This window comes from Strigops habroptila, chromosome 4, assembly GCF_004027225.2.
Source record: "Strigops habroptila isolate Jane chromosome 4, bStrHab1.2.pri, whole genome shotgun sequence".
Taxonomy (NCBI): Eukaryota; Metazoa; Chordata; class Aves; order Psittaciformes; family Psittacidae; genus Strigops; species Strigops habroptila.
Genome location: NC_046358.1, coordinates 46,286,162 through 46,312,682, shown reverse-complemented (window position 1 = coordinate 46,312,682; position 26,521 = coordinate 46,286,162). Strand labels below are relative to the sequence as shown.

General features: G+C 36.8%; 1 protein-coding gene across 4 annotated transcripts in view; it reads right to left on the bottom strand.

Moving 5' to 3' along the window:
- Positions 1-26,521, bottom strand: part of GPHN (gephyrin) — a 312,212-nt gene that overhangs the window by 183,636 nt on the left and 102,055 nt on the right. For all 4 annotated transcript variants that reach the window (XM_030481574.1, XM_032919854.1, XM_032919855.1 and 1 more), the window contains exon 3: positions 10,981-11,038. In XM_030481574.1, coding sequence (XP_030337434.1) covers positions 10,981-11,038 — 58 coding nt within the window. The remainder of the gene's footprint in view (positions 1-10,980; positions 11,039-26,521) is intronic.

The following is a 26,521-nucleotide window of genomic DNA, read 5'->3' as shown; positions in this document are numbered from 1 at the left end:
GTCCAGAGGAGGGCCACGAGGATGATAAGAGGGCTGGAGCACCTCCCATATGAAGACAGGCTGAGAAAGTTGGGGCTGTTCAGCCTGGAGAAGAGAAGGCTGCGTGGTGACCTCATAGCAGCCTTCCAGTATCTGAAGGGGGTCTACAAGGATGCTGGGGAGGGACTCTTCCTTAGGACTGTAGTGGTAGGACAAGGGGTAATGGGTTCAAACTTAAACAGAGGAAGTTTAGATTAGATATAAGGAAGAAGTTCTTTACAGTGAGGGTGGTGAAGCACTGGAATGGGTTGCCCAGGGAGGTTGTGGATGCTCCATCCCTGGCGGTGTTCAAGGCCAGGTTGGACAGAGCCTTGAGCCACATGGTTTAGGGCAAGGTGTCCCTGCCATGGGCAGGGGGGTTGGAACTAGATGATCTTAAGGTCCTTTCCAACCCTTACGATTCTATGATTCTATGATTTTTAACTTCATCTCCACACACTTTGCTCTGATTTTGTTTAGCTAGAAGACATCTATTTGTAGAAGCCTTTATAAGCCAACATTCCAGCTCTGTGTACTGTCAGAAACAAGATAAGTCTCTCACCCAACATACTCAATAAAACATAGAATCCACTTAAAACTTCTATTTTACATCTGTGCTCAGATACAGCTCATCAGCATGAAATCTCATCTAGATGAATCTTGTGCCTCTGATAAAAAAAAGCATCTGAGCAAACAAAATGCCTCTAGCCACAGAGTTCAACATGCCTGTTAATACTATTTTATATCATTTCCTTTTGATATTTCCTTGAAGGAAGTTTTGCGCTGGTTTTCTGTTACAAACATTTCATGTTTCCTATTCTGTTTTAGATAGTGGACCTTACATGGGATAGGGTAACTAAAGGATTAGGGCACCACAAAAAAATTATCAGAGAAGTTTAATTAGGTGTAATCACACATTAAGTACTAAGCATCACTCTATTAATACAGTTTACAAGCTTGCATATCACGGGGAGGCGTGTACAGTCTTTGTTTTCTCCTACTGTGTTTTTTCCAATCAAGCCATTAAGACAACATAAAAAAGCATCTAAAGAGAAAACATATTATGAAAGCAAAACAAACTACACTATTTTAGCAGAATTATCTGCAGTCTACCAGTTACAAATCTTTGTCAGAATAATACAATCTATTGAGCTAGTTTCTGATGGAGAGATAACTGCTGTGTTATAACCAGATAAGGTTTCAGCTTCAGCAGTTTTAAGCAAATGCTTTCTGTTATTAGGAACTCCATTCTTTTACTGTTTTTCTTCCCTCCTTCCCCCCACCCCCTAATCAGTAGATTCTCAACTAATAGGAGACATATATTCAAAGCTTCAGTGCCTTGAGGCTGTCTTACAATTTGCCTAAATTAAGCACGAGAGTTAATTTAAGAAGTGCAGTAGAAATAAGGAGGAATGTTGCTGAAATGCAACCAAATGTGCCACTTGTGGACATTTCTATCTCAGTGTCTTTATCTGTTCCTCATATGGAAGTGCTTCTATAAATTACATAATTTTTGTAATCTGACTCAATCTTTTTCAGCCCTACTGTGCCATTTTGGTGATTAGGGGATCAGCCCTTCACAAACCATTTTATATGTATGAGCCTCTGGTGTCCTGCCATAACAGAAAAAGTTTTGTTTTATGGTCTTGGTTCCTTTCCTAATAATTCCTCACACACTTTTTTTTTTTTTATTTTTCTTTCTTTCCCTTCAGTTGCCCCTGAACACTGAGCTAATAGTAACTACCTTAGCACACCTTTCAGACCTCATTCTTGAATTGCAAAAGTCAAGTTAGAGACCCCTATTTTATTTGTAAATCTAGGATTTTTTCACAACTCCCATATACACCACTTAACATTTACTTCCATTGAATTTCATCAGATGGTTTGTCACCCAATTACTCAGTATTTCAGTGTCCTTATTTGCAGTTATACTTAATTTCTCTACAAATAATAATTTTCAGAATTCACTAAGACATTACCTGTAAATGCTGCAGAACCTGAAGGTGGTTCTACAGAAAAAAAGAAAAAAAAAAACCCACCTTATCTCCATTCTTCTTATATGTACAGTACCAGTGTTAATCTATTTTGACAATCAGAAAAAGAACATTCAGAAATCTATTTACCACAAGAAAAAAAAATCATATTGTAGATCTCCCTCAAACTCAGTCAAGCCCCTAACCAATTATGACATTACCACTTATGATAAGACAACATTAAAATTTCTTTACAGATCTCAAGAGTGAGTCACCAAAATACATTTTGATAGCGTAAATATAACCAAACAAAAATTAATGTAACAGGTCACATGGAAAATTATTAGGGCTTTTACATAAACTTGATTTACTTATATAGTTGCCAAAAAGCTATTTGCTGCTTAATAAGGCTGAGCTACGTTTTGTCCTCTCATTCAGCCGAAGTGAGTTTTCTAGTGAGAAGCCACTGAAAACATTGTCCAGTATACTGGGTCAGATGAAAAACCGCAAGAACTGTGTTAGAGCAAGCAAGAAGATGCCCCAAGAACTAAGTAGGTTTTCAGGTGATTATCAATACAGAGATATGCATTTTGCCAGAATGGAAAATTGAAGAAAGCCAGGAAGAAAACAGAGAAAAATGGTTACTATGACCACAGAGAGAAGCAAAGATATTTTTTATGCTGGAAAACACAATGAGATTTGAAGTTTCTTGTTGCTTATTTTTTAGTTTACTTAGTGAAGAATGATTTAATAGATAAACAGGACTGTGATTGTGAAAAATCTGATACACATTAATCTTCCCTCGTAAGGGCCACAGCACCAATAATGCTTAAATGCTGGGTAACCAGAAAGGCTTGAAAGATTAGCAATATACTGGTTTGTCTTGTAAACTAACTTTCAGCTATTTTTCTTTTTTTAATCCTACTGAAACTTCTCTATCTGCAGGAGAACCACAGAACTATTTTTTTTTTGCTTTAGAAAGTACATAATAATATTACCTAAGTGATTTTATGTCATTGGCATGGCATTTCAACTTAAATCTTCCTGCCCTTTCCTTCCCCATGCTGCAATATTCCACGATCTGCAAAACACAGGCTAAATTTCTTTTGTACGTTTGTAAGACCAAGTTTCAAAATAAAATAGAAAATGCATTAGTTTAAATCCTTCTCACATTAGAATAGGAATTAATAACAATGCTTCATCATCTTCTATATTCAAGACAGTTAGTAAGAGAAAGGTAGCTTGGTGAGGTGGTCTCCTCTGTCATTTCTGGAGCCATGCGATGTCTGAGGCCACAGAGCCTATGAAACATAAGACGGAAGACAGCAGGAAAACAAGAAATGACAACTCCTATTCTCATGTGGAAAGTTAATGAATATACTTTTCATCAGGATGATCTAGGCATTTGATGTCCTTGCCAGAAAAGCAGAAGTGCTTGCGATGCACTCAGCAGTCCTAATATTGATCAGAGTTTGATCACTACCAGAAATAAAGAAATTTGGGCCACCCTCAGGTACTTGCTAGTGTCTCTTCCAAACTAGAAAAGTCAACTGGCCTCTTCAGAGCCAGATGCCAAAAAGAGCATACGCTCAGCTTCTCCCAACCAAGTTGCTTGGTTTACATCATGCACATCTATCAAAATAATAGAGACAATCAGAAGGCAGAAAGGAAAATGGACTATGTAATACTGGTAATGGCAGCAACTGCCTGGGCCTAAAAAAAATCCTATCAAATGTCAGGGAACATCCACAAGGACAGGGCTGAATCCTGTTGTCCAATAATCAGGGAACAGCGATAGATACTTCAGGCATCTCTCACTTTACATTCTTTTTGTACAGATTTTTTTTTTTTTTTGGTTGAGAGGTCTGTGATTGCACTGAGTATCCATCATCCACAGATGAGCGAAACAGATGAAAAGCTCCTTCAATGAGTACTCCCTTAAGAGTTTCTATACAAAAACTTGAGATAGCAATAGCTATAGCATGTCCTCTCAAGAGAAGAGTCTCAAACCTTTCAGAGCAGAACACTGTGAGAGTCCAAACAGGTATCTACAATAACTACTGGCTTCATAGGTGGAGGAAAAAATCCCACAATAGAAAAGTCATCCTTACAAAACACTCATATTTCACTGGTGTGATAGTATGCCTGGACAGTGGGTCAGGCTTGTACAGTCAGGCTTGGCACTGAAAACCTAGATTCTACGCCAGAACCAGTGTAATATAGACTGTGCTTTCCAGAAAAAAGGTTAGACTTAAAAAACAAAGCACTGAGAATGCTAATGAGAAGAAAAACTGATGTAACACAACAGATAAAGAAATCACAGTCAAGTAGAAGCAATATACCATGATGCAATATAATATAAATATTCAGCTATTGACAAGAACTAAAAGAATGGAGCACAAATGCATGACATGGGAGGAGAAAGAGCTATGGGCACACTACCAGTACTGCAAGGGGTGTAAATCTCTAGCATAACTGACTGTATATATATGCTTACAGCATGAATGCATACACACAGACAAACAAAGCAAAGTAATTTTTTGTTTCATATAATGCTTTTCTCAGTTTTGGCACATCATCTGTCACACAAACTTTTCATACTCTCCAGCATGGAAACAACAACAGCCTGTAAGACCACTTAAGGATTAACACAGCAAGTAAAAACTCAAAAGTTCTTTCTGTCATCTAAACAATGTAATTTACTTTTTTTGTGAGCCATACATAGCTTAAAAAGAATACTAATCAGTGATTGACTATGCTAATACAGAATTTAGAAATTAACTTGTGAAGAAATCTGTGCATACATCAGGAAAACTTTAATTAAAGAGAAATATGATGACACGTAAAGTTGTTCTAATGTAACATGCCCCACTTCTCAATTGTCTGAGCTGGATTCTTGAGAAAGTCTCCTTTATGGAAACCTGAGAACCAAGTAGAAGATCCAAATCTGAAAGTTCATCAGGGATCTCATACACTAAATTGAGATCTCAGAATAGCATCTCTTTTTTGTTACTTGTTGGGACACCTCAAATCATTTTAGAAAACACCTTTTCCTGGCTGCAGGAGCACAATGAAGCTGTCTACTGGAGAGTCGGACTCTGAGTGCATGTTAAAAGACAAGCCCTCAGTTTTAGCCAGCACACAGTCCAGCAGGACTAGTAATCTAATCATGGAAGAACACATGACCATCATATATTGCCTTTAAATCTTTTTCAACTTCTATCTGTAAGCTTTGGAGTCTATGGAGATTCTACACATTAGACATTCAATTGATAATATCTTTTTATGTCATGCTACTCAGTAAGAGCTCTTGTGCCATGAGTTAGTAATTCTAACCTAAGACGTAGAAGAAGGAAAACACTGTCAGAAAAAACAAGAACCAGAATTGTTCTTCCTGCAAGGTAAGTAGTAAAAGCTTCTTGGTGTTTTACATTTCCAATGATGGGATTGGTGGGACTGCATACTTTAAACAGCTTGAGCCTCTTCAAAAAACTCTTATTCTCAAAGGTCACTGGAAGAAAATCTATTTTTTGTTCGTGCTGGATCCAAACAGATACAGACTGTATTCACCAAATTGTGATGCCTCCCATTAAAAACCTTGGGGAAACTTTTTGTGAAGATCCTCAGCAAATGCTCATACACTTAGCAGATGAACATCAATACAATGATGAAATAAACCAGATTCAGGACTTAAAGTCCTATGCAAAACTGGATAACAGCACATCTCCTTGTTTATGTAATGTGTTGTTGATTCTACAGAAGATGCAAAAATATTTAAATGCCCTAACACCAGCTCTTGAGATACAAAGCCAGTCTTGTGAAGTCCAAATATTTTGAACCACAATTCTGTTCTTATGGACTATCCACCACACTAATAATGACTACCTTTCTTTCAGTCATGTTTTTATGATTACAGGCACTTGTTGACAAATTGCTACTTATTTTTTCCACACATTGATAAACATGAAAATGCTTTGAAGGATCAAGGCCAGTGTCTCTTGGCTGCACACAGAGGTTGCACAAGTTTCATCAGCTACTCCTACTGGCATAAATAACAGATTCTGGCATACAGTATTATGTAGGTATATGACACCACAAGGTCTATAACTTGGAGAAGATTTCTGAGAAAGTCTCTGAATAGACTGAAATAATTTGTAATCATTTCAAAGATGCATATTTTTAATGGCAGAGAGTCCAGCTTTCCTCTGAAATGCAGCTGATACTGAAATCAGCTTACTTCATTCATTAGATATTCCTAAATACGATTGCATGGAAAAGTTAAAATCTCATTAATTCCTAAGTCACCTAGAGCAACTGCCCTCTAAGAAGACACAGAGTTCCTCACTTCCCTTCTGGCTAATTCCCCCTCTCACACATTTTTTAATAAACTTTCTACTCTTGAATCTTTATCACCAGTCTGTTGCCTCACAGACTGAAGACAGTCTGAGAGGAACGCATGAGAGCCATTCATGAAAAGGATCTTAATGTTAAACTAGTAAGTGAACACATACTTCTAAAGAAAAAAAAGAGAGCTATCATTATTCAGGGGAAAAGGTCTGTAGTTTTAAATGTAGCCTTTAATGCATATGTGCTTTCATTTAAAGAGCAACTAACTATAGAAGAATTAAAGGTGTTTGAGGAGCATGAAGTATGTCTCTGTGTGAAAGGGTGGATAATGGAACTAAAGAAAATTCCCACCTTCCTCTAGAACTGCTTTACATGTAAATTACAAATTTACAACCAGTTCTAAGAAAAATTTCTAACTAGATTTCTTAAAATTAACTACCAGAGGAAGCAACCACTTAACCTTGTTCTCTACACCGGAGTGTCTGTATCTGTCTCATACCACAAGTATTACAAGAATGAAATACAATGGCAATGCTGTTCTTGTGCATATCACTTTTATGAATTGAACACCTCTTCCCAAATTCATTTCTTATCCTGAGATTATGAAATGCATGCATATGCCTACATGAAAAGCATATGGGAAAGCACTTAGAAAAAACCCAAAAAACCAAAAACCAACAAGCCGCAAAGCTAAAACCAAGCCACCCAAAACAAACAAATAAACAAAAACCAAAACCATCCCCCTCCAATTACATTCCCTTCTGCTGTTCACTTCCAAATCCTAGCCAGCCAAGTATTTTTCTAGAAATCTGTTAATGAGTGGCCTTCTCATTCACCGAGTTTTCCTCTAGCATAACAGTCCTTCACAGCGTATTTGCTTTGTAGTGACAGAATACTGCAATCAAAAAAGACCATCTCTCATGGTATTATAAACCATAACATGCGAGTGTTGACATATAAAACTATCTACAGGCACATCACACAAACTTTCCCTCATCAGTAACGGTCATAAATGGCTCTTTACTCTTGAGGCAAACTCCACGTTGCAAATGAAATCGTATTTTGTAATAAATGTCATTACCTGAAAATAAAGAAATGTTAAGTTTACTACTATTATTTTCCTCTCAAATGCAATTGCTTTAATTTCCAACCAAAATATTCTTCAAAACCAGTGCTGCCTGATATGCTCACCAGTCCCTATGTCCATGAAATTATATGGCTTGGAAGACCTTTTCTTTAGGCACAACATACTACTACGGGGGACAAGGAACAAGGCTGAAATCTGTCAATGTGTTTTTGCAAGTTTGAAAAGCTCCTTGCTTACAAGATGAATAATTCTGATGAGATCAAAAGTCTAGAGAATGTTGAAAGAGTGACACTTTCTCAAAATATGCTGTAATTACTATATTTACTGTCTTCATCAGTTCCTGCAGTTTGTTAAAACCAGAAGGTACTGAAAACAAGGTGCCATTCCTTTAACTGGTGTAGAAAAATGACAGGAATGCAGATGGCAGCACATCCATTTAGGCATTCACTGTTTTTCCTCCTCTAAAAGCTTCTCTTATTGAAGCATTGGTCCTGAAGACCCTGTGATAGAAGATATTTCTACCTTCTAGAAAAGTTTTCAGGGAGGAAACCTGAAATTTGATGGTATCTTCATATGGTTACCTGTTGAGCACTCACACTTTGGGAACCTAAGCAACTCTGACAAAAATCTAGGGAAGAGAAGTTACATCCCACTCCATTTCAGACGCATATAGATGCTGAAGAACTGTAGTGGTGATGGGTTCTATACAATTCTTCCTAAACTTGTGTCCTGGTTAAACCACAACACCTCGGTAACATGGAGGAGAGTAGTTAGGGTACGTGCTATTACTTCTACCATAAATACTCCTAATACATATACCTATAAGCACGCCCAACACTACTTAGCTTTGGTAAGTGGGATGCACTGCTTTAATTACACACAACTCTCACCATATACACTCATTCAAAGAAATAGATACACTTTTGCACAGGCTATATTGTAGATACATAACTCGTATATGATCTCACAATACATGTGTACACATAGTAAAATCACACTCACATGCAAGGATAAATATATTCTAAACACTCCAGAATGGAAACAATATAAAGACATGTTAAAATTTGCTGAGAACTGCAATATGGACAAAAAATTTCTCATATATATATATATATTTAGAAACATGCATTTCATTAATCTTCTAAAGATGTTTTTCAACCAGCAGGTATATTAAGGCTTACAGAGTTTTTCCTCTTTCATAAACTCAGAGATATAGTCTCTTTACAATGATGTTCTACCTAAGATGTAATTACGTGAATTAACAAAATCAATACATCTGTTTTCCTTACAAATTATTGTGAGCTGTAAAGGAGGTTAATCTACCACCTCTTCTAGAATATATGCAAACGCTCTCAGAGACTTCTTTACTTATTTGTCATAGAAATTATTGCTCTCTGCCTGATAAAGTACACTCCTTTGCCATTTAAGACAGCAGTTTACTTTGTAAGGACTATTGGAAAACATGGATATTCCAACTCCTGTGAATATCATTCAGCAGCCTGTCAAGTTAAATCGGGTATTAAAAATGGAGCTGTTCTTCTTGCATATTTGTCAAATTAAACCCCGTAGTATTTCATGTTTAAATAGGGAAGGGATAGTTGTGAGGCAAAATAACCGAACTTTTGTGCATTGAAGATTCTGTCCTCTTTACAAGTAACATTCCAATAACATAATTTGCTTTCTCTTTTATTTCCTCCTTTCTCCTTTTTCTACTCAAATGTGCTTGGAGAACCTTTCAGAAGTTAAGACACCTCCTATATTTACTGCAAGAATACTCAGTCTCCCTGTTTGCCAACTACTGTTCGAAATACATATATACAATACAATACTTTTCCATATTTGATATAGATTTGTTCATTATATTCACTGCTAGTGTGTCTTAGCGTCTTCCAGTCATGCCTTATTTCATATGAATAACACCTATTTTATTGCAGCTTCAGATATTCAATCATTTAAGGTGTGAGAGATGGGCTGACTTCAGTCACAATCTAGAAAACCCATTACCTGAACAAGACAAGATAGCTACCAGAAACAAGCAAAAGAGATTTTTTCTGAACACTTGGAATAGCTCTGACTTAGAAAATATGATCCTCCTTCCACACTTACATGCTGGCACAACTGAGATCAATGAGAAACCCACCTTTTGCTGTATCTCAAGCACCTAAACACCAGCTGAGTAAGAGCGAGCTGAAAATTCAGAACAGGCTTCTTTAGCAGCTGTGGGGAGGGGACAAGATGGAGGAAACCACATTCCTGTGACTAGTGATCTTGCCTAATACAGTAATTTCTTAAAAATAAAATTATTATTTATTTCCCAGCATTCCATTTTCCTTTGTTCACTGAACTCAGTTTGCACCATAAAGCCAAAAATATCACCTTCCTATTCTCCATCTTCAACATTAGCAAAATGTCAGTGGGTATGGATTTTTTATATTAAAGAAGAAAGATTACGGTTTACAGTTTTTGTAGTTTTTGGTTTTATAGCTTTGGTGCAGTTCTCTGAACATCATGAAAATAATGCATAATACAAAGTAGTTCTGAAAACCTTTTTTCTTTCTTTCTTTCTAATACCAAAGACGAAAGATTGTATCTATCCTAATAAATTGTGCTCCTCTTGGTACTTTAGGAGTCCATGAATCTCAGAAGAGAGAAATAAATTGTGATCAAAACAGAGTGATAACTTTGATTGATGCAGATACGGCCAGTCACTGTATTTTCTTACAGCGAGTTTGACATTAATGGAGGAGGAATAAATCCTCACAACTTTACATACTATGAAGTCATATCTAGATCAGATGATTATGCAACCACTTCTCTTTACTAGATTTTAAACTACTCATCTCCTTTTGCACAGCAGAAAATGAGTCCAAGAAACAGCACAATGGATTAAGTAATCAATCTTAATGAGCAAGCAATATGTCAGACTGATTGACTACCAACCAAAGAACCAGCTACACAGACCACACTGCCAGACCTAGGCCAAATTCCCACCTAGTACCCATCTTTTACTCCACTGAAGAACAAAATTGACACAAATTGCTGAAGTACTTTCCATGAGTGGACTTAGGTAAAGTGAGGTTTTTTATAATGTACACTGCATTGGAGATAAACCTCAGCACTTGTTGTGGTCACTCCCCAAAAATTAAAGAGCTTTTAATGATTTTGAGTACCAATGACTTCATATTATCTGCTTTTTAAGACAGATAATACTGCAAAAAAAAGCAAAAGGACACTACGTTTATATTTATTTTCTGTTATGAAAATATAACTCAATGTTCACATTAATCCTGCAGCTGTCAGAAATATGTTCAGTTACACAAGTTTTTGGCATCAAACAAACCCTACTGAAGTCAACTTAAGCTGAAGGTAAACTGTACTTGTAAAAACAATAAAAATTCTATTTTAGATACCTAAATATGGGTCTAACAATTTTACTTTAGACACTTCCCCCCCCATGATACACTTCAAAGCAAGAAATAACATGGCTTTTTAATATGACATTTCTATAATTCTCCAAGCAAAGAAATTAAATGTTGAAAGGCACTAATACTGTACCTTGATTTCTTCTATTTCGTCTGGCACTATCTTGTATGCAGATATAGTCCCACCCAACCTGAAATCAGGAGAAAAAAAAGATATTCTCTGAAATCAGAACAAAAATGTTCTCAAAATCAGTAATGCAAAGCACAGCATGTTAACGGTGTCATTACTTGCTACAAAATACAAATATCTCTCCTACCAGTTTAGAGGTAAAATCTACTAAGCCCCAAAACAGCAAAAAAACCCTTTCCTTTCTTTATCCAAAGAAAAATCCTCATGTAACTAACATAAACATTAGAAACAAGGTGTCTTTTACTAGCCTGAAAGATAAGAATGAGGTCAACCAAGCAGGACTACCATCACCAGGATGTTACTCTTTATATTAACGGCCATCAATCATCATACTCTACGACTTCTTGTTTGTTGTCTAAGATGAGTTTAAGTCTTTGAAACCTGATATGCTTTGTGCTCAGTATTTCATTAAGCTGCTACAGTCTTAAATGCACCCAAATGCAATTTTATTAGTTGATTTTTTTTAATTAGACATCTGTGTACAGAACTCACAATCCACACAGACTCTATGGCTTCCATGTTTGAAAAGTCTCTGTTGTTCATGATTGGTAATAAAAAGCAGGTGATGTGCAATAGTTGGCACTGATGTAGAAGAAGTGGGGTTTGTTCCACATTGAACTTACTTGTCTACATCCTGCAAAATTTTATGGTAAAGAATAGTTCACAGGCTGAGGATGCATGAATAGCATGTACTACAAATTGTGGTAAATAGTACATTTTCCCCAGAGACATGCAGTCATGGCTTCTTCTATTTCATGAAGCAGTATGATTGATAGTGACAACTCAGACCTAAAAATATAACTGCACTAATGACCTCCCTGCTGGCTCTAGCAACACCAGTCATCTTCCAGGTCCTAAGGAAATGGAAATCATGTAAGAAACTAAAGCAGCAGACAGCTATCAAATGTGCATTTGTATTATCAGCCTATTATTGGAATTTTTGCTTCCCATTGTCAGCATTTCTACACTAATGTATTTCCTTACATTCAATCTTGACATTATTACACATATTGTTTACTCAACCTAAATAGGGGAGAAGAGAGTAACACAGAATGCACATTAAGATTTTCCTCATAAGTCCTGCCTTTCTGTATCTCTACAAGTAAGTCACTCAGAAATGGATGGTTTGAAGGCTTTAGACAGAAGATGAAGTCTGCATAGTAAAAGCTAAGTCTGAAGTCCATCACTGCTCCAAGTAATATCAACTAAGATTTCTGAGGTAGAGACAGGGTCCACATCACGGCATTCAAATTCATGATGAACAACTAGAGTGCAGTAATGACTCTCTCTTCTTTCATCTGCAACTTCTATGGCTGCTTATCATCAATGGAGTTGAAAGTTGGGAGAGAAGTGAAGCTTTCGTTTGCCAGTGCAAGTACAAACATGAGCTTTTAGTCTTCACTGTGCCTGACCTTTGTGCAAATGGTGTTGCCAGATAGCTACAAGAAACTGGTTTCACTTCATTACGAAAGACTGCTTCATCATTTCGTGACAAGGAATGGCTCAGATCAGCACACATTTTTATTGCACATGACCAGTCCTTTTGGTCTATTAGTCCTTAGGTCTATTAGAAAATATTTTTTATTTAGTACTTTTAGATCCATTCCTGCCCATACTCTGGAGTACCCAAAAAAATAACTTCATTGACTTTCTATCCTCCAGCAGAAGGGGATGACAGAGTCTCTGCTGCCAGCACTCCACTAGCACAGAATTCCACCTAGCGGATTTCTTTACTGTCAACTCTCAGCACAACTATTAAGCACTTTCTTGGAATACACAGGAAAAAAAACCCCTAAAAATCAAAATAATTGACTCAGTAAACTCATCTGGCTTGCTTAAACCATTAATTAACATCATTTTCTGCAAATACTTCTGCAAAGTTCTCTGTCAAGAGCTTAGCATACTCTAAGTCTGCCAAGTTGCAGTCCAAATGGTAGCACATTTTAAAGTAAAATGTCAATTACTACAAATCCACAGTTTTGAAAGAGAGAGTGACAGAGGACTTGCATGTGGCATATGTTTTTTCATTTTCTTGGGAGTAACCTCTCTCTGCTGGTTGGTTTTGTTAGAAAATTTTACACCAGCTTTTTTGATCACAGTGTTTCAAGAAGTAATTACACTCAATCAGAAAAGCAAAGGACCAGCTGGCATGAGGACACATTAACTACTGTGGGCTTTGTACACTAAAATGTAATGCAGCAAGAACATGGTAGAAGGGCCAGAATTCAATTCACTAGGGACGTAATTCTTGTGCAGATTCACTCTTTGTCTTTCGCACGTTTCAGTTTTACTATAGATTTTATTATATTTTTCTCTAGTTGAACAACACAACAATCAGCATTCTACAATATAAATGGCATTTTCTCTTCAGAACAAACACACAACCAAGAGCAAAGCTAAATACAACATTGCATTATTAAATAATGGAATTATTTTAAATACTAGTTAGCTTTATTTTTTCACACGTGCATATGTTACAGAAAATCTCTGAAAGGTTATGCAATTTATATAAAAATTTCAATAGACAGCAGTCTCATCAGGTTTGTATCATACACTGCATGTAATACTGACACTCCAGTTCTTTAATCCCTTTGCAGGAGAGAAATGAAATTACTCCTGGATGTAGAAATTAGAGCTGACATAATAAAAATGAAGAACCACACCTCATATTGGGCACAATTGGTGATGGTATTTGAGGAGAGAATCAGAAAAGATAAGATCGAAAAATCCATAAAAATAGTTAGGAACTAATAAATCTCATGTAACTATCTGCACAGGAGTTTGTGAAACAATAGAAACTGTGTCTTTTTTAGGGAAACAAGTGCATCTCAGGTTGACATACAATGCACAGACTCGGTTTGGTGGAAGTTCACAAAAAGGATTGAGGAGAATGTGGAAAGTAAGGTTTCTATAGCAACCTAAGAAATTAGCAAAATACAGGAAATAAACTGAAGCGAGGCCAATACAGTTGTATTGGAACAGATGGAAGCTTTACTATTTCACAAATTAAAGCAGAGTACCGCTGAAGAGAGAAACTTGAACTTCATCCAAGTAATGGAAAGTTAAAAACCAAGAAGAACTGTGCTCAGATGGAGGCAAGAAACAATGAACCATCGCCCTAACGGGAAGAGAACTTGAGAGGACAAAACATCAAGAGAAATAGATTACAACTCTGTTATAACAATAAACTATCAAATTTTTAATAAATTATCCTTTTATTACCTGTTTGCTGTATGTTTCAATAATCTACCTAAAAGAGAAACTGAATTTCTCATTTATAAAACATTTATTCTTGATATGAGGTTAAAATCATCACAGTATTATTTTCCATATAGTTGCAAGTTGGGCTTCTGACTGGTCTTCCCCCTGCCCCTGTATATATGCCTGTGCCAATGGATCCACTGGATTATTACTGAATAGATAAATCATGCGCAAGACACTTGTGCACTTGGACTGAATCAATACTGGTCAGCTTTTACAATTTGAATTCTGACTAAATATATGAACATACTCTTTATATACGGTTCCACATTCAGTGACTGCCATAAGAAGCTGAGCTATTGATTCATCTGTTAACTTAATTAATGAGTCATACTGAATGCAGTGAAGTCAATTTTCTAAAAATAGCTTCTAGCCAGCTTGGCTGCTGTCATCTGCTGAAGTTCTCCAATGCCACTTTAATTAACATTAATCTTTCTTCAGATAGATCACTGTCTAAATCATATCAAGTTGCTGCTAAACCTCCCAGTGGAACTCTGCTTCACCTTTAAATGAAAGCAAACCTCAGAATCTTTTGCCCAACTTTTTTTTCCTCAGATCCATCTCATAAATATATTTGTTATTTACCATCAGGATATTTTGATTTGATTTATAAACCAAGCACAGACTGTGCTTGTGAGCAGATCAAATGACTGGGAGCCAGACTGTCTGTTTCTAATTCTAAGGGCATGTTCATTTTATCACAGGCTACTGAATGAATACATATTATGATACTACTACTGCTGGAGCAAATTGACCAAGACAGCATTTTTAGCTTACTCAACTGGGCTTAATGGTGACATGTGAGACATCAGCAAATCATCTTGCCTTGGATCCTCACATACAGCCAAAACTTCACGGAGTATTCCCTGGAAGGAGGTAGCAGCACTGCGTTTGAAAACAACTTTGTACTCTACTACCTGTAAAAGCATACACTAAAAGCAGTCACAAAGCTACTTTAACACTAGTTTCTGTCCTGTGAGAAACTGTTAAAGCACCCTGAGGGAGGGAGATAGGCTATTTCAGGCTCCCTTCCTACACAACAGAACACTGGTAGCTAGAGCAAGCTGGCTGCACGCCAGCGACGAATTCTGCAAAACAGCTTGGAAAGTGCTTCGTGACAACAGTTTTACTTACTCTAAGGTGTTGAATAACGTGATGAAGATCCACCCCATGTTTTCTGGTTTGGTTCTTTTATTTTTTTTTTTTTTATTTCTTTTTTCCCCCAATGGATTCAATAATGACATCCTAGAAAACTCACTTCTCTCCCCTCTCCACCTGTAATCTTAGGCTAATTTCAACATGCTGTACTCAAAAACCTCACTGAAATAAACTGATTGCAGACGTGCCCTCTGTCAGTTCATGTCTCTCTTGAATGACAGCTCTGGGATTAAGGCATCAAAATTACAGGATTCTCCCTCTGCCTCACCATGTGCCAAAAATTTATTGCACATACAACAAAAGGAAAAAAGGGGGGTGGGTGTTAAAATCAATCCAATGTTTTAAAATTTTTATTCCCTAACTTAATACTGTTTTAAGAATAACAAAAGTGTAAGAATACTTTGTCCCTGCTTTCTGGCTTTTTTTTTTTTCTTCCTAAACAGAATAAACAAACTACATTTTTAAGGAGGAAACAAACGTTATTTTTTTCCTTCACCCTTCAAAGTGTCGTTTTGGGGTTTTTTTTTTTTTGTTTGATTGTTTTTGGTTTTTTGTTTGTTTTTTACTGTAGGAAAAGCAAGAATAAATTAGAAGCAGCTAATTTTTCAGGCACCTTCTGTATGGAAATACTGTCACCTCAACAATCTGTTACTGGGTAAGACAACAACAAGGATCTTTGTCCCCAGTATATGTCAGAAACTAGAGACGAGGCGATTTGTATTTCATTTGGCAATCACATGACCAGGAAGCACTCTCCCCTTGCAGCAAAATGATTTGTTTATTGGGAGATAGGAGAGGAAGGATTGAACTGTTATGATATAAATTAAGCACATAAACTTAAAAGACACCTCTGTATAGTTACCAAAACTCACATCAGGTTTAGTATAGTTTTCTAGGGGGTATCATTGGTTTAACTCAGTGCACAGGGCACACCTATATATGACATTTTGGGGTATTATTGCTGCCAGCCAAAAGACAGATCTACAGACTGCCCCCTCTTGAGAATGTTTATCAGTTTACTTACTTCCTGATAAAGACACAGAAGGGGAGCAGGGAAGGCAACATCCCCAAAAATTTTGGGCTTGCAAGCACTGGCCCCCAAAAGAAACAAAACAGATGAAGAATATGCTTAAATATGTGGACTTTTTAGTGGTGCTGTTGTTTTTTTTTTTTACTCTCAGCATAAAGAGAGGTGCTTTCTGGCCAAAAGTAGGAGGAAGGCTGATCTTCCATGAGAAGCAAAAACTATTTGATTCTCACTAAAAAATTCATTAATAATTGTTCAAAAGTCTTATCATCAATACTTGTATGATTCACAGCAAGGGTATGAAGCATGCAGATGGTAAATATTTTAAGATCTTTAAATAGAATGAAACATAAACAATATGGATAAACGTCCAAATTTGTTTTTAGGACTTTAGCATTTAACTGACAGACAATGTAGCATGCATAACATTACATCAAATATTTCATGCTTTGTAATAGCCTAGTTCTACCAGATCATAACAAAAGAGAGAAGCACTGCATCTGAAATAGGCTGAAAATTAAGTATCAAAGACTCATTCTGCACTCAGAATTTTCATTACAGATTCAAATTTTTTATTTCTAATAAAAATTGACTTTTAAAGTCTTCCCAAATGCCAGCAAAATCCAAAACCAGTCTTGCCATGTGGACCAACAGCAAAAACCCCCAACTTCTCTGCAGGATGAATGCATGTATATAGAGCAGAGGAATGATTGTACTATGCTCCATCTGATTGGTAATCTAACTATGAAAATCATACATTAAATCAAACAGACAGAAATGTCAGCTAGATTTAACTAAAAATGTGTTCAGTGACTTTGAAAGTTCCCACTGGGGCATCAGATGTTTGACCAGCCAGCTCATTAAACAACATGAGCAAGATTTGAAATTTCCTGAGAGAAAAAATATGCAGAAGCAGACAAAAATCATTATCGCGAAACCAGTCAAATTCTTACCAGATAGACAAAGAAATATGAATTTAATATCCATGTTGGGATTTAGTTGGTAGACCAAGGACTTTGAAACACTGTGTGAAGAGAAATATTTATAGTAAGGGCCAAGACAATAATAAATGTTGATCTTACTTTGTCCTATAGGAAATGCAGTGGTAGAGAAATGAAGGAGAGATAGAGCATTTGCATATATATTGCTAGCAATTGCCTGTCACGAAATCCCCACCTACCTCAACTGAAAGCAAAATTTGTGCGCCTGAGAGTGACCTTTTGGCTGTCTTGGAAGGCATTGCAAATTAAAGGATTTAGGCAATATGATAAGGGTTGCAGTGATCTGCAGGAAATGAAAGATTCCACTTGTAAATTACCATCACTGCTTGCAGAAACTTCTACAGACAGATAAAGTTATTTTTGCTGACACTATGATTTCAGTTGAGCTTTATTTGCTTCTATCCAAATGTAGAAGAGAGATCATCTGAAGAAAGTGTTAAGAAAAAAAAAAATCCTCCCAAAAGAGTAAGTTGACCCACAACTAGCAGAAACAATAAGGCTTATTTTCTTGTAACAACCCTCCCCCCCAGACTTTCAGTACCCAACAAAAAATGGATTTAAAAAAATATGGCCCTCCACCATGAACCCTCAATTTTTACCATTGTCGTGGTTTGAGCCTAGCCAGTAGCTCGGAACCACACAGCCGCTCGCTCACTCCCCCCCTTCTTCTTCCCCCCCGCTCCTGGAGGGATGGGGAGAAGAATCGGAAGAATGTAATTCCCACGGGTTGAGATAAGAACAGTCCAGTATGAGGTATAACACAAAACCACTACTGCTACCACCAATGATAATAACGACAAGGGAAATAACAAGGGGAGAGGGTACAACTGCTCACCACCCGCCGACCGATACCCAGCCTGACCCGAGCAGTGATCTGGGCCTTCCGGGTAACTCCCCCCAGTTTATATACTGGGCATGACGTGCTGTGGTATGGAATACCCCTTTGGCTAGTTTGGGTCAGGTGTCCTGTCTCTGCTTCCTCCCCGCTTCCCCTCCTCCCTGGCAGAGCATGAGACTGAGAAAGTCCTTGGTCGGAGTAAACATTACTTAGCAACAACTAAAAACATCGGTGTTATCAGTGTTGTTCCCAGGCTGAAAGTTAAAAACACAGCACTGCACCAGCTACTAAGAAGGAGAAAAATGGCTGCTATAGCTGAACCCAGGACAACTATGTACATGCTTCTCACACCCCACTGCAATATCACCATTTTCTTCCCAATAACTTTAATGTATATTTTCCCTTTCATTTCTTACATGCTGAGGCACATGCTTGTCTGATGCTTGTGAAGAATGCTTAGACACACAAATTCCACGTGCACGGTTATGCCAAGGCTAATAAATATTAAATATTTATTTTTAAAAGAGAGGAAGTTTGGCTGGAATATATAAAACCAGAAAACTGAATAATGGAAACACAGGGATTTCTGATGTTGAAGAATAAGCTGGAATGAATTGCAGATCACAGGTTGAGAAGAGCAATCAGGCAAAAAGACATCCAGAAAATGTCTTCACTGCCAAAAATACCAATAAAAGACTAAAGGCGAGAGCAGAATGACTCAAACTTGGGAAGAATAAAACGTGGGAAATATGCGGAAATGGTCTGCTCATTCCAGATTCTAGTTCAAATTTGTTCTTTACAATTGAAATCACAGGGCTTATGGAAGACTGACAGAATTTTTAAATAACTTGTTTTAAGAAAAAATAATTCCTACAGTTCTGAAATTACAAAAATGATAGAGGAGTCTGAGAGGCAAGCAGCATCCACAAGGGCTAGTTCACGCAATACTCATTCACAAAGCTCTAATGTCTCATTTCTCTCCATACCACATTCCAGAGAAATAAAAAGTATGAATGCAACCCAGTATATGATTAATGACACTCTTTTTATGTCTATATTTCTCCAGTTAAATTCAGAGCCAGAATTCGCTCCTGTTTTTCTTTTTCCTGAATATATTAGTGTGTTTGCCTATCCATACATATATTGCCACGCTTAGCCTAAATGGGACAAGTAAATTGTGTTTAAAATAGTGACCTGACTCAGATGGGTCTTTTTTTTTTTTTTTTTTTTTTAGTATACTGTGTGCTGTGGATTGTGAAAGGGGGGAAAAAAAAGGTAAAATAGAGGTATTCAGCCACAGAATGGAGTCATATGAATAAAAACTCCATATTTCATCTATCCCTTTTCATACCTAGGAGGAACCTTCTACAGACAAATAGCATTACTGACAATGCTGAAAGTGAGATTTTATTGCCTGTCTCACAGTAATCTCAATTCCAGATAATTTGCAGCTATTTTTGAAGCCATCATCCATACGTTACAGCTGCTTGTAAAATACTTCCGTAAGGTCCAAATTCAAGTTATTGAAAAAACATTTCATTGCTTTTCATATATTATTGGCTATATGGGTTTTTCAACACTCCTGTTTTCATTTTATGCAGTTGTCATTCCCTTTTTTCTTTGCATTTTATCATTTAAATGTCAACAAAATGTTTCTAGATGCATTTAAAAACCACTGATGTTATTGTCTCTGCTACTCATGTCACAACTCATTACAACCTGACTCAATACCAAGAAACACAGTAGGCAGGGGACATGCGGATCTTAGACAACTTGAGGTCTTTGATTAAGAGTGGATTCATTAATTTTGTTTCATTCGGGTCCTAAAAAATATGAGTACTTTAATTTCTAGATAGCTTGCACAAACATAATCCATTGGCAAAATATAAGTATTAACTTCTCCTTACTTGCAGCTTTAAGTGACCTTGTAAGTCATTATCAGGTATGTTCTACTGCCATCTATTTTGTATGATGTTATCTTGAAATAAAAACAAGTTATAACAATCCCCTCCAGTTCCATTTGGCCAAAGCTCTTCTCCCTTATAATGGCTCCCTCTACAAGCATGATATTTAGAAAGAAGAGTAACCCACCTCACGGTAACTGAAGATTTTTTAATTATTTTTTTTTTTAAGATGTGATTGCACAAGGTTACTAGGCACATATACATAGTACTTACTATCATATTCCTTTGGGTGACAGTGATCATAACATCTCTGACAACTGCAACATGCCTCCAGCCATCCCCAAGCTGAAGAACAAAAATGAGGAAGAGATGTGATCTCTTCCTCAGTTACTGCTTCAGCATGGATGAGGAGGAGTGAAAATAGACAAAGCAAACGCTGAGTTTACATTTCTGTAAAACACGTAACTTAAGCGCTGCCATGTATATTCCACATTGCTGAGCCTTGGCCAATTTACCTAGAATAGAAAAAGTGACAGTAGGGTATCTCTTACAAAGCAGAAATTTAGTCTAACAGTCTCTGCCATGTAACAGTACATTTGGAAATGATAACTCCACACAAGTTTTAAAAAAATGTTAGAAGCAGTAGAGACCTCTTTTCCAGCATGCTCATGTTGGTCTCCCTTTACTCACCAACAATGAACCTCATATATCTAGAGAACAGTCTTGAAAAATGCTTAACCTGCAAACCTACTGACAGATACCACAGATAGCTTAGATGTGTTTCTAGGCATCTGAAAGAGCCAATATGCTAACTGCAATCACAGATGCACATTGGAAAAGATTTAACACCATAGATTTTGCTTACTAGAACCACCTTATATTAATTATGAGGCTAAATACCTATCAATAGACAAATGACTAACATGACCTAAGCTAATGTTGCTAATACTTGCTACTTCACACAGTACTTCCTGAGTCATGGTGAGAAAGGAAATCAAAGATGGTTAAAACAACTCCACTTGCAAACAGATATTGAGGACAGTACAGCATACGCATAACCCTCACAGACATTGATATCCATAAAGATATCTGAGGTTTCTGTACAGGGATACCTGGGCTTCATGTATAACCTCCTTGCCAAATCACAATTTACAGTTTTACTCCAAACAAGCAATTTTTATTATGTAACCTGCCTTTTCTTTCCAGAACTAGCATTGAACACCCTCACCCCTCAGAGAGTAACAGTAATAACTACAAAAACCTAGTTACGAGAGCCCAGAAATAATCCAAATCCGTACTGAAACGAGTTTCAGTAGTACCTAAATTTAGGAACTGAGCTAAACTGCAGCATCACATTGAGAGAACATTTAAACGTCAGTAGAATAAAGTTTAGGACTTCAACCTCTGGTAAAATTGCAAAATCATCTTATGCCGACAATGCAACAGTTTAATTGCTTTGTAAGGTTTTGTTCTATTTTGGATTTGCACTTGTGATCAAAGAGCTTACAGGTAAGTGGGCAGCATCAGGTCAAGCAATGAAAGAACGAAAGGCCTATCCTGAGAAGGTAGCTCAGTACATATCCATGAAATCAAACAAAATTAAACTTAGAGGACCATTTCTTCAATTTAAAACCTAAAAGATGGATCTAGAAAGCAGGTGGACCAAAGACCATTTACAAATGAAGAGAAAACTCCAGATTTTGTATCTTATAAGACACTCCCACCCACCCCAGCAGAATACCGTGGGTAGATTTTACTAGGTTATTTTAACATAAACTATATTGTCAGCTATATTTTCATCTAAACCCTGTCAGGATAAATAGCGATGCCATCCCTCCACAACAGCAGTCAACACTTTAGCTCCTATTTCCTCCAGCCATATCACCTGACTTCAAGTGCTCATTGATGCATAATTCTACCCTAGATAAGTGTCAAGATAAATTTCATAGCTGCAATACCTTAAGCTGCTAAGGCGGCATGCTTCTCCAAATTCAGTAGTGTTCTTCAAAGCTGAGAAACATGATTACCAGTGCACATTTAGTTGTCTTAATAAATCAGACAATTATAGTAAATGGCTTTAAAAGAAAAAAGACTTCTCATGCTCTGAAGCTTAGATTGCAGATGCTTTAGTATGAAGAACAGAATATCTTTTTCCATCTTAATTAAGGAAAAGCAAATATTCAGAAGTATCCTCTTACAATTTGCTTCACCTTTGTAAGACTGCCTTTTATAATAGTTAGTCCAAAATCCCACTTATACTGAATTCAAAACCATTTGCAATGAACAAATAAAATGTGGCAGAAGCCTTTTACAAATGAAATAAAGTCAAAGTTGAGTACCTGGTACCTAAAAAAATTCATTCCAAGGTTATCTTTCTGTCAAGTCTATTGATTAACGCACAGAGTTCAGCTGATCTTTACTCCATGGTGGCCAATTCCTTACAGTGGAGCACAGCAATTCCAATTCTGCTACATGTGCCATTAAGACATAAACTCTGCAGGTGGATTTTCAGATTTCACCTTGAGTTTACACTGATAGCAAATACATCAAATTAAAATGTGATTTGTAAAATGAACTATGTACAAAAATAAAAATATGAAGAAAGCAAATAACACATACTGATGATAACATTATTATCTCTCAGTTGTTAATTATTCTGTGAAAAATACGGCAGTGGTATATGGTTGGTGGGTACTTATTTTTCTTTAAAAAATTGTTGGTTTTAAAACTTTTGCCCATACATGCACACACATGCTCTTCAAGTATTCATGGCCCGTACCTGGCCCATACGGAACTGGCAAGAGGTCCATTAACAGAAAAACATCATGCAAGTGAGAGGTATTCTTTGCTGGAGAAAAGAGATGAAGCGAAAAATACAAGCAAAGCATCCTATGTTTCCCACCTCTGTGCTCTTGGCTACAACTGCCCTGCTCCAAAATCATTTCCAAGTACTGTTAACTTTGAGATTCTCCCCCTAGCATTTACTGCAGTCAGGGACTACCTACAAAATTTTCCTCCCAGAAAAAATTACGTGCAACTTGCCACCTTCAGCTTCTACAGCTACTTTATAAAGTATTGTAGTGTTATTGGCCCTTCTACTCCTGCCCCAGCTCAATTTCATCTTCAGAACTGCACTGATACATACATAAGCACAAACACAGAATACAGGTTTTCTAGCCCACTTCCCCCCGCCCCCCTCCAATCTTTCCCTCTTCTAAAACTAGCTAAGTAGCTAAAAAATCTAAATACTTCAGTGATCTTGCATATTATTGGTTTTACAGAGCAATTCAGTCTATGACACAGCTTTACACTAAATTACTTTGAAGCAAGTATGAAGGACTAGCAGCCTTCTCATAAGTTAAAATGGTAAGTTAAAATAATAATCCTAAGTCCAAACTCCAGAGTTCAGATCATGAACTAATTCCTAACTCCAAACATTATCTAGTGACAGATACTTGCTATTTGTCTTTTAAAATGTTTATTACCTCTTCTGTCAGAATTCTCAGAGCTTTTATTAACAACGGAACTATTAAACATAGGAGATGAAGGAAGAGAAAAAAAAAAAAAACCTTAGGTCTGTCTATCTGTTATTTTCAGAGAGCTATAGCAGCATCCCACATCAGATCACAGCCAACTCTGTACCACAGTTGAGAGTGGCACCGAGCCACAACTAATAAACCAAGCTGACAGGGAAAGCATGTTGGCTTCTACTCAGCACAGTGCTACAGACAGTTATGTTAAAACCAGCCAGCTCAGAGTACAGACTACTTGCTTGTCCTTATTTGTCAAAAAGCTATTAACAAGGCAATGTAATTTATATGAACTATATAAATTAAATATAAAATTTATAGAATGTGCTGCATGTTATAACAGTGTACTTGAAAACAGTGTGCTAACTGTTCCATGAGAATGATTTAAATGAATAATTGTTAGTAGCAAATATGACTCATTTACACCTGTTTGAGATCTTTCATATAAAACTTGGTTAAAAGCTACTTGATAATTTTCCAGTGAAGCTTTTTCACCAAAACATGTAATTTAATTAAAATTAAAATAGTTGTGCATCATAAAATGTTATTGAAGTTTCTCAGTTAAAGGTTTTATGAACACTTTGACATGAAATCAAACATTATATTTTTTGGTTTGCCAGTTTAATTTCATGTTCACCATTTCACTCATTTTTACTGGCCAAGTACAAAATGTCTGTTGCTTTCTTCAAATGCTTTCCTCTTCCTTGTGGACTTAGGGCTTGCTTGTGTTTGCTCAGTATTTTTAGCCCCATTTGGTCACACTGGCATATTAAATTTAACACTGAAGTTACCCATTCAGTATTTCTTCCTTAATCACAAGCAGCATTAAACACACACACACAAAAACCACTATTAGACTTTTATATTAATAGTAGCCGTAAAACAAAATTTTGTCTCATTCCATGACAAATCTTTCATTTTACAAACTAATCAATGGTACTGGTCAGAGAAAGTTTTATCTTCTAATACCTGAAAGCATGAACTATAGCTGTGAGACTGAGTGTTTAGAAAGGCTCTTGATTATTAGACTGGTCAGTATGCCTCACTTCTAGCAATTTCCCCAAAACCAGTCTCTCCCTCCTGCCCAGCACAAAACCCTTCAGACTTCACCTTCTTTTTCTCAAGGCTGAGGAACATACAGTATGAACTTTTCCTTCAGTGATTGTGAGATTTTCCTCCTGTAGCTTGCTACTGCAGGAGGTAGCTTATTTTCTTCCATTAGGTTGTTACAAGAGCACTCTCATAAGAAGAAAAAGAGGCAGACCTGCTGCTGAGCTGAACACAGGAACACCACGCCAATGATGAATAACTTCAGCTAGTATTTTCTTCTATGTGTTTTAAAATGAAGCACCAACAGAAACAGCCATAAAATCTTAATAGTGCATATATATATGAATGTATTATTTGATCATTAACTGCTGTTGCAGAATAACAGAATGTCAGAAGATTTTCTGATGAAGTCTTTCCTCAAGAACAGCTTTTGCCAAGATAGAGAGGACATGTACCAGCAAGGAGTCTACTTTGCTGAAAGAAGGAACATCACTTCTGGAAGCAGTCATATGTATACAAACCTTCTTGTCATAAAGCTGTCAGTGGTTTGATCTCATTACTCAACATTCGTGTATCTTAGGAAAAACCACATTGCTTTGCGACACTGTAATTGTAGAAACCACAGATGCCTGCTTCTTTGTGGATATAATTACAGTCACAGATATTGCTCAAATACATTAAGTTTCAAAACTTGCCCTTAATGAATGCTGTAATAATTTCTGATTAATGATTACTAAAGTTTCAGCGATCTCCTCTTGCTTCTCCAATGATGATTCCAACATAGGGCTCCCATAAACCTGCCGAATAGCATTACAGAGGACAGGGCAACACAAAAGCTTGCTATTAGGGTAACTAATAATCTGGGTAACTAAGCTCTGCTAAAAAAATTCAGCTAGTGTCCTGTCCTGTGCAGAAGAACGAAGTACAAAGAAACCACCACTTTGTATGCCAAACGAGCACCAAAAATTCATGGTCTTGAGAAGGCTCTGTATATATAGAGCACTATCTCAAATGAAGAGGAACACTGAGGGAGAGACAGACAGACAGAAAAGATATGAAGAATAAAGATCCCTCTCATAAATTAAAGAACTCTCAATTAATAAAGGTGGGCAGCTCTCATTAGCCTGCCTTTCCACAGAAAATGAGGGTTTGGACGGAAACAGTTTTAACTCATCTGAAGTTGAAGTGTATTAAGACCTCGTTAAAAATGAAAGCACAAATTGGTTCTTTGCTGAAAAATGGAAGTGACTGCAACCTTCAGCTAAGATGCCACTGAAACAGTTTTTAAGAGAAGTCATTGCTGCATTAGAGAAATAAAAAGAAGAAAGCATTTTTAAGTACTGCTAGCTTTGTCAGAGATTACTTTATCCCTTCACAATATGTCAGCATATTAAGCTATGTAGAAATACCCAAGCTGGTGAGCAAATGAAAAGCTTAGATACTGGAAACAGTGCAGCCACGGTGAGACTGAAATGGAAAGTTACAACAAAATCTTCCTGAGAAGGTTACTATGAATAATACAAAAATACTATCAGTATTTTAAAAATATTGTGTGTGTGTGTATGTACATGCTGCAGTCATTACACTGTTCACGTAACGCTTCTTCCCTCATCTGCACAACGAAAATAATAGTACCAAATCAAAGATAATAAAAAATAGTGATTGGGAAAAAGAGATTTGATCCAAAGACAATTTTATCTTATATTAGAGTTCTT